Source organism: Populus nigra, chromosome 5, assembly GCF_951802175.1.
Source record: "Populus nigra chromosome 5, ddPopNigr1.1, whole genome shotgun sequence".
Classification (NCBI taxonomy): Eukaryota; Viridiplantae; Streptophyta; class Magnoliopsida; order Malpighiales; family Salicaceae; genus Populus; species Populus nigra.
The window spans coordinates 16,280,585-16,289,951 of record NC_084856.1 but is presented as its reverse complement, the minus strand read 5'-3'; the positions used below and the strand labels follow the sequence as shown (position 1 = coordinate 16,289,951).

At 36.9% G+C, this 9,367-nt stretch overlaps 2 protein-coding genes across 5 annotated transcripts; both read left to right on the top strand.

Annotated features, from left to right (window-relative positions):
- Positions 1-1,777: 1,777 nt before the first annotated feature.
- On the top strand, positions 1,778-6,633 carry LOC133695415 (pentatricopeptide repeat-containing protein At2g17670). Of its 4 annotated transcripts, none has more exons than XM_062117404.1 (2): positions 1,778-3,245; positions 6,118-6,633. In XM_062117404.1, the coding sequence occupies exon 1, from the start codon at positions 1,851-1,853 to the stop codon at positions 3,240-3,242; it is 1,392 nt and encodes a 463-aa protein (XP_061973388.1). In that variant the 5' UTR covers positions 1,778-1,850; the 3' UTR covers positions 3,243-3,245; positions 6,118-6,633. The 4 variants fall into 4 exon arrangements, with proteins under 4 accessions (XP_061973388.1, XP_061973391.1, XP_061973390.1 ...); XM_062117407.1 differs by lacking the exon at positions 6,118-6,633 and adding an exon at positions 5,197-5,644; XM_062117406.1 differs by lacking the exon at positions 6,118-6,633 and adding an exon at positions 5,193-5,644.
- An 844-nt stretch (positions 6,634-7,477) lies between these two features.
- LOC133693405 (uncharacterized) lies at positions 7,478-8,552 on the top strand. Its single transcript, XM_062114617.1, has one exon. It carries the CDS (start codon positions 7,515-7,517, stop codon positions 8,424-8,426), a length of 912 nt encoding a protein of 303 aa, XP_061970601.1. The 5' UTR covers positions 7,478-7,514; the 3' UTR covers positions 8,427-8,552.
- Positions 8,553-9,367: the final 815 nt, after the last annotated feature.

The window sequence follows — 9,367 nt, the reverse complement described above, 5'->3', positions numbered from 1 at the left end:
GAGGATGGCATCTTGGCATTGCATTTTGGTTTGAAAAGGGAAAAAATGAACCAAACCAAACCGAAATTAATCAGTTTGAACCGGTTTTCGGTTCGGTTCGGTTCAAAAACTAAAAAAAATTCGGTTTGGTTGTTTATTTTGATTCAAAACTGGACCGAACCGAAAATGCTTAGCCTTAGCCACCTTATTTCGTAAGGTTATGGGTATGCTTTAGTCTTGAGCTGCAACTTGTTCATAATATCAGTAGTTACAACATTGGTGCAAACACCACTATCGATGATTACATCACAAATTTTCCCAATTGCACTATAACAGGTGGAAAAAACATTATAATGAACTCAATCTTCACTCTTATCATAAACAACACTCAAACTTTTCTGAACGATAAGTAATTCACTTTAATCAACATAAATCAATATACCTTCTTAATCTGATTCATTCAAAAAGTCTTTTTCATTAACTATCTCTTTCTCCATAATAATAACAATTTTATAGTTTGGACAATAAAAAAACAATATATGTACCATTGACACTTGAAAACACTTTTTTTAATTAAAGTTCAAACAACTCGCTGTTTTAGAACTAGCTCTTAGACTACCCTTCTCATAATCCTTAACAACGAAAGGTTTTGCTGTTGAAACTCCCTTGGAGAATGAAGTACATCCCGGGTTGGAAAAACTCTTCTTAAATGTTGATTTCCATCCAGTCTTTCTAACCTTATTCTATTGTTTTTCCATATTCAAAGCAAGTTTTATCACATCATTGAATATCCAATAAGGTTACAATCGAAACACATCAAAAAAATTTTCATTTAACCCACTTGAGTATCGGGCTATTGTTTGCTTTTCAGGATTAATAATATCACACTTTAGCACGAGTAATTCAAACTTCATTGTATACTTTTCCATGGTCATACCAAATTACCTTATGTTGTGAAACTTTAGAAATGTATCTTGCCTATAATGTTCATATAAGAATGTCCTCTTAAGCTCCATTTTATCTTCTCTAAATACTTAATTTTATTTTTGCCTTCACAAGCTCTTTGCTTTTTAAAATTTTCTCACCACAAGAAAGTATACTTTCTGAGTTTTAGAACCCTAACTTTACTTTTCTATTTCTAGGAAACCCTATGAAATTGAAAATCCTCTTCATGGTTCAAAGCCAATCAATAAACTCATCAGATTGCATTTTCCCTTTAAATTTAGGATTATCAACTCTCATATCATATTTTTAATAAGGTCTTATATTTCTTCTTCTTCGGTGTTAAGATATTGAAGAATAATTGCTAGATGGTTCATGGCGAGGTTTGTGATGGAAAAGATGAACATCATCCTCCTCGTTGCTACTAGAAGAGCCAATTTCATTTGTATTGGACAACTTATTGCTAACATCACCTCCTTATATTATACGAAGGAACTACCTGCCAATCATAGCAGCTGTTTCACATTGCATTTGCATTGCTTCTCTTGATAACTATCGTGCTGCCTTTAATTTTCACAATAATTTGCTTGGGTTTCTGTTTCTCCTATCACTTATGTCACAGATGCAATCCTTCCCTTTTCTTTTCCAAGAACATTGCGCACTCAATCAAAATCAGCCCGCGGCAACGCAGGCGCCATCTATCAAAGATTAAATTGCTAGTGTTGAAAATTAGCAGAGATTTGAGTAGCAAAGCTGTGGAACCACTGACATGACCCACGGGCTTTTAAGTTGTGTAAAACTCTAACTGGCCCAGATCCATCATACTCTTCATCCTAAGACCCCCACAAAACCCTAATCTGAAAGCAAACAAAAACAGCAGAGGCACAAACAAAAACAGCATCATCATCATCAAGAACAAAGCTACGGAAATGGGAAAATTCCCACCTTCATTCCGTTCTGCAATCTCATCGACATCACTCATCAAGAACACACCCTCTCAGCAGCAGCAACAACAACCCCATTACTTTCCCAAGAAACTCACCAAGAAAAATTCCCCAAAACCCCATGAAACTGAAACCCCACCACCTCACAAATCACTCTTTAAAACCTCATCTCTAAATGAAGCTAAAAGTCTCTTCAATTCCTTCATTTCAACTACAAAAGCCCCGCTACTAGACAACCTTCGTTTACACAACTCTTTCCTTCAATCCTACACTTCAATCTCCACCCTCGATGATTCCATTTCTCTTCTTGATCACATGGTCAAGACCCTCCCTTCTTTATCCCCTGACCGATCCACTTACCATGTTTTGCTTTCACAGTCTTGCAGAGAACCTGATAGTTCTCTATCTTCTGCTCAGAAAGTTTTGAACTTGATGGTTAATAAGGGGTTTAAGCCTAATCAATTTACTGTTGATGTCGCAATTAGGTCTCTGTGCTCCGCTGGGAGAGTAGATGATGCTATTTTATTGGTAAAGGAATTTTCTTCGAAGCATTCAAAGCCTGATACTTTTACTTATAATTTTCTCGTTAAGTGTTTATGTAAGAGTAGGATTTTCAACAGTGTTTATAGTTTCATTGATGAAATGAAGAGTAGTTTTGATATAAAGCCTGATCTTGTTACTTATACCATATTGATTGATAATGTTTGTAATGCAAAAAATATTCGTGAGGCTGATAGATTGGTGGCTGTGTTAAAGGAATGTGGGCTAAAGCCAGATGCTTTTTTGTACAATACGATTATGAAAGGTTACTGTTTGTTGAATAAAGGTATTGAGGCTGTTAGGATTTATAAACAGATGAAAGAGGAAGGAGTGGAACCTGATCTTGTTACATATAATACGTTGATTTTTGGGTTGTCAAAGTGCGGGAGAGTTAGTGAAGCTAAGAAGCTTTTGAAAATTATGGTTGAATCAGGCCATTTTCCTGATGCAGTTACATACACATCATTGATGAATGGGATGTGTAGAGAAGGGGATGTATTGGGTGCGGCGGCATTGTTGGAGGAGATGGAATTGAAAGGATGTAGTCCAAATTCGTGTACTTATAATACGCTGCTTCATGGGTTTTGCAAAGGGAGAAGGTTGAATAAGGGTGTTGAATTGTATGGGGTGATAAAAAAGGGTGGTATGAAGCTTGAGACAGCTTCTTATGCTACGTTTGTGAGAGCTCTTTGCAGGGAGGGTAGAGTCGCAGAAGCTTATGAGGTATTTGACTATGCAGTAGAGAGTAAGAGTTTAACTGATGTAGCTGCTTACACTACATTGGAGAGTACACTGAAGTGGTTGAAGAAAGCGAGAGAGCAAGGTCTTGCTGTATAGATGGTATGTTGTTTACTACATTATTAATTCTGTTTTCTTAGCTTTTCTTATTGCTACGTGTCTCACTCGTGTCATGGTAGCTAATGCATCTTAGACGAAAACGATTCTTTTATGGGTAAATGCACTAGCTAGTCCCTGTTTTTTGTTTTTGGTTGGAATGCAATGTGCCAAACTTGTACTTGGGGTGCTTTTGCTTGAAAATGATTTGTTCTTGTTGACCCCGAGAATAAACAACAAAATAGATTGAAACTGTATTTGATATAGTTTGCTACATGTGAATAGCTAAAGGAAGAAAGTTCTTGAAGATGAAGCAAATGTTATGCTGACAGAAAGAACGGGAATATTAAAGTTTTTAATTTCCACTAAATTTCTAATGATTGGGAAACTACAAGTAAATAAATCAGAAAGGGCATCAAGTAGGACTGCTTCCTATTTCTTTGGAAACGATTATGCTTGTTGAGATTGCTTGCACAGTTTTTCCATTAATTGAAAAGAAGTTTCTGTTACCAGCTAATGACTATCGCACCTCTGTCCAAGAAGAATTAAATTTGGCTCTGTTAATTTTAGTGTCAGTGCTCGACTCCCATTTTGTGTGCATGTCTCGTAGAACAATGATACTGCCTCTCTGTAAAGTCTCGATGAAGTCCATGGTTTGACATTAATTCTGGGTTCTTCTGTGTGCTTAGCTATCTAATTCTGGTTCTTTAATATGGCTTTCCTGTTGTTTTGCCAATAACTGCTTGTTATCTTTAAAAAGTTGGATTCGTTTGATCTCCCTGTTAACCAATTTTGACTCCTTTTTCTTCAAAATATTTTTCAAAATTTCAGAAAATGTGTTTTCGGCCATCTGCGCTCCCATTTTACGATTCTAAATGTTTTTTAAAATCAAAATCCAAAAAAAAACCGCACTGTCGACTGCCACATCACCGGGGGTTTCTACCTCGCCAACGCTGACAGCTTCCCACGGCGACAATAGCCCACACCAGCTGTGATCCCACACTACAGTAGCAGATTTCCATCTCTGTCAGCCATACGTTCTCCAGCCTCCTTCCTAAAAAACAACCATGTTGATAGATCCCTTTTCTCACCTGCCATTAGCTTTCCCAACAGACCCTACCTTTCATCTTCCCAACAGACCCTACCTTTCATCTCCTCCTCACCGACGTCATCAGTCCTTGTAATAGTAACTATTGCTCAGCCATTGTCTTCCTACAAAAACCCACACCATTGTCTCAGCTCTCCATTTCTCAAGTTATCAAATCAGCCTCCTTAAACCCAATCTCACGCAGCCCTCAAATCATTTTCCTTTCCAATCCAAAAACTTCAACTCGACCTCCTGCCTCTTAGTCCAAATCTGCCTGGAAAGAGGTCCAAATCATAGCCCCACAACAACCCGAAACATGGCCGAAGATCACTTGAAATAAAGCCCAAAAACATCTCAGCCACCGATAACACCTGAAGAGCCATTGTTTCTTTAATGAGATTCTTTTCTTATAAGTCGTGATAATAAAATCATTTTGGAAAAATATTTTTTAAGGAAACATTAGACATTTTTTTATATTAAAAACATGTATAGGGTAATGATTTTTTTTTTCAATACATAACCATCTATTGAGTAACACTAACCAGATGGAGACTTATTTTTCTATTTTTATCCTTTCTAGATGTTGGTTCCCCTGATGTCCCTGCCACATCAGGGATCATTATGCCTTCTTTCCTCGTTGCTTTAATTGGTACACTTCATTTTAGTCATGATGACTGCTGTGTTTTGGCTACAAATGTTCCAAATTTAACGCCTAAAGTGTAATTTGTTCAGCCGTCCTTACAATAGTGCCAAGTACACCATCACATGCTGTTCAGCTATGCAATCTGAACAGAAATAACATGTTACTTTCCTGTTATTTTCTCTACCAGCTCTCCTGAGCTGAAGCTTTTGTGGTTCAATTTAAGGCAGGAGCTGTCAACAAGGTTTCGTTGGCCAAAAAAAAAAACCAGAATATAGACATCAAATGGTGGTTTTTGAGAAAGACGAAGTGCTAAGGCTGCATGATGATTCTGCGAAGGTTGCGTATAATAATTCTCTTGAAGCTTCCAAAATGTGTGAAATTAATGCTTGATAGACTATAGAGACAACTCTTTGACCACCTCATCCATTAACGACCATTAGGAGCTGCCAAAATATATTGCTTAATTTTCACTTTTGATGGAGGGATAAAATCTCAATGAATCCCACCTGTACCACCTGCGTTGTTTACCATCAGTGTTGTTCTTGTATTTGTTTACGCAAATCTACCACACTGCCAAAATAAAGTTGAAGTTAATTTTCAATTGAATACAATGCATAGCAAATCTCGAATATGTTGGAAATCCTTAAAGTTGATATCTTCTGAACATTTATCTCACCCATTTTCTTTCCATTCTTAATCTCAGTGGTCAATGACAGAGCATTTTTATAACTTTTGGGCTAGAATACTCTGAATAGAAGCTGGTAGTATTTATGGCCATTGTTCTATGTTGTATTATCTCAATATGTTTGAGATCTTCATTGTGCCAGTGACTGTTGCAATTCGAGCAACATTAAGGTGTTTTTTCTTGTTTGTGTTGATTTCTTGCTGATATCTCTTATCATGAGATGTTGCAGCCCTTGCATCCCCCTTAACCAAGTTTCTCATATACAAGCCTACTGGCCTGTGGCCACTACTAAGATAGGCAAAAGATATGACAGCCTTGAATGTGAATATTATACATGTACAACTAGCCTTCTTAGCACCATTAAATTTGTCCTTTCTTTGGCAGTATGAGTTATTGACCCGCCTTTAAAAAACTCTGCACGTTCTTTAGTGAATCAAAGGTTTGACAGGGTGTCTTCTTGCAGATTGATGTGTTCATTTTAGTGAAAACATATAGGGATGGAGCTCAACTTCCTTCAGATTTCACAGAAATGCATCTAGTAGCCAGTGCAGTATTGTGAGTTTGTGATGTGCTTCGTATTTATGATTTTGAATTCCAGTAATGAAATCTTGAGAAATCTGTAGTGGTGAATTCGGCACTGTTTATGGGCAAATCCAAATGCAAAAACCGTTTGTGTGTGGCCGAAATTTAGATGCAGAGCTTGCAGAACATGTTTAGGCGAAATGGATGTTCACAGATTTGGGACCTCAAATCCAAAATGGGCTCCAAAAGGGATGGATCCCAAGGTGGACAACCCAAAACAGATGTGAAAAGTGAATGTTTTAGAATCATAATCTCCGCTTGTGCATAAGGCATGATTGGTATTACAGTGAATTGTTTAAAATTGTATTTAAATGATTTTTTTTAGATCTTTTTTATTTTGATATCAGTATATCAAAATATTATAAAAAAATATTAATTTGATGTTTTTTAAGGTAAATGTATTATCTATTCTTCTCGTTGTTCTCTCAAATAAGTATGTTCATGGGGTAATTCAAAATTTATTGGTATTTTACAATACAAAACTTCCTTGCTCGCTTTGTCAAAATTTCATACATGATACATTGGTATATGTCTGGAAGGGGAAAAAAAACCAGTAAACAAAAAACATTAAGTTTAATACTGTCCTTGTTTCCCAATATTGATTTATTCTACATGATGCAAACCTTAATGTCATATGGTGCACATTATTACGGAATTCAGTGCCCATGTGGATCATAGTATAATGAATTTGGAATGAGATCAAATTCACCCAATGTGGGTTAGGACAACCTTAGATTCTTGTACCCTAAAAGGGTCCTTTTCTGTCATGCAAGATTGTCTCGTTTTTTCTTCATCCACATGGTCAATTGATTAGGTGTCTTGATGAATTATTGGTTCTTTGAAACCAACCAGTCATGGAATCGCCAGCCTTGCATGTTCATTACCTTCTTACAAACGATATAATTGAAGATTTTGGTCAGTTTTACAACTACGTACCATCAATGATTAGGGGAGGCAAGGAGGCACATGATTCACAAATTGTCATGGTTATTACCAATAATAAAACCAAACCCTATCTAGTATTGTTGTCCATTTAATGACCTCAAGATTAAAGAAAAACTTTTAGGTTTGTAGTTTGCTGGCTAAAATTGTTACAAGAATCTTGCGACTGTAGGGTGAACAGCATTGCCATCACATGGACCTACTTCTTAGATATTGAATTAGCCAATAAATTAATCAACACCGTCGTGTCCATATAAATAGGATAGGCCATAATCTCCATTCAAAGCATTCACCTTGTGAACTTTTTGATATTCAGCATTTGCATAGCAAGTGAAGATGGCAAGCTTATCTCCAAGTAATTCTGCACACCACCCTGTTAGGTCCATTAGCTTGCCTTCTAGGTCACATCCGAATTCTCTCAAAGTCGAAGCTCAGCTAACAAAGCTAAGAACTTGGGAATCATCTACGAATCCTTTAAGAGCTGAAACTATTCAAATGAGTTTGACTAAGCTAGCAGAGTTGTTTAATTGCATCCAAGACCTCATTCACTCACCACTCACCCAACAAGCTTTTCATCATCAACATTTAAGTCAAGTGGAAGGAGCAATTGAGGGTTCGGTTGTCTTGTTAGACGTGTGTAGCACGGTAAGGGATTTGTTCTTGACAATGAAAGAACATGTCCAGGGCATGCAGTCCCTGCTACGAAGGCGCGGAGCTAGAGATTTAAGCATCGAAAGCAACGTTCTTGCTTACGTTAGCTTCAGAAAGAAGACAACGAAGGAAATCACCAGGTCCATTAGAGCATTGAAAAGATCCGAAAGCAATGTTAATGGATCCTACCATCCCAGCACGGAGGTAGATAACCAGCAGTCATATGTGATCGAGGTTATAAATGAAGCAAGGGCTATCGCTATTTCAATCTTCCGATCTCTAGTTCTTTTCCTATCCATGCCGGAAGTGAAGAAGAACACCGGCGGATGGTCGTTGATATCGAAACTGATACGTTCAGGGTTGCTAGCTTCTGATAAAGGTCAGAAGATTTTCAATGAAGTAGGGAATGTTGACATTGCTCTATGTTCCATTCAAGGACAAATGCGGAAAAATGATGCCAAGGTCGACGTGCAAGAAGTGCAAAGGAGATTAGAGACACTTGATGTGTGCATCAATGGTTTTAATGCAAAATTAGATTGCATTTTTAGATGTTTAATACAAAATAGAGTGTCCCTTCTCAATCTTGTTACTCCTTGAAAGATTTTATTTTGTACATCGAACTTGTCATTGCATCCACATTTTAAAGGATACGTCCATGTACAAATAAATCCCAAGCCGATATCAAGAAGCTACTTAGCATGGATAAAATTTATTTTTTTGCAACCATCTAGATGGTGGCCCAGTGATAAGAGCTTGGGATCAAGAGGTTTGCTCCCTCTATGGTCTCAGGTTCGAGCCCTGTGGTTGCTCATATGATGACCACTGGAGGCTTACATGATCGTTAATTTCAGGGCCCATGAGATTAGTCGAGGTGCGTGCAAGCTGGCCCAGACACCCACGTTAAATTAAAAAAAAAAAAATTTACTTTTGTGCTAATATAATTGTTAAGTCAAGTTGGAGCCAAAAGTCATGTTATTAAATTCTAATTTGTATTTATCTCCCTATCTTATGCTTTATTATTGTTAACTTTTTTTCTTGCTGCCACAAAATATATTGGCTACAATTTTATTTGTTTTAATCCGACCAATGTAATAGTTTTTGGTCGTTCCTCCACCATTTTCGTTCATCGTCGATCCTAAGATTTAAATTCATCATCCAAAGTCATTGATTTTACTTATTATGCCTTGCTTTTACTAATTATATTAAAACGTATTTTCCCATACAATTCCTTATAGGAGTGAGCATAATTGTTCTATTTAATCCAACGAACATGGAAAAAAAAGAGACATTGGAACTAATGGCGCCTGTAATTAAACTAGATTATCCTTTTGTGATGCTATACTGATTTAAATTGCAGCTCCACTAAGTCCTTTTTGACTCATTTGGAATGTTCAAAGTAGCTCAGACCATACAGGGGTGTATTTTTTTCTCCATTAAAATGCTAATCTTTTGCACAAGAGTCAATCAGGGAGAAAATCTCGAGAATCATAAAGGGGTTTATGCACGCAATCAAAACGGTTTTAATCAATATCCAGGCT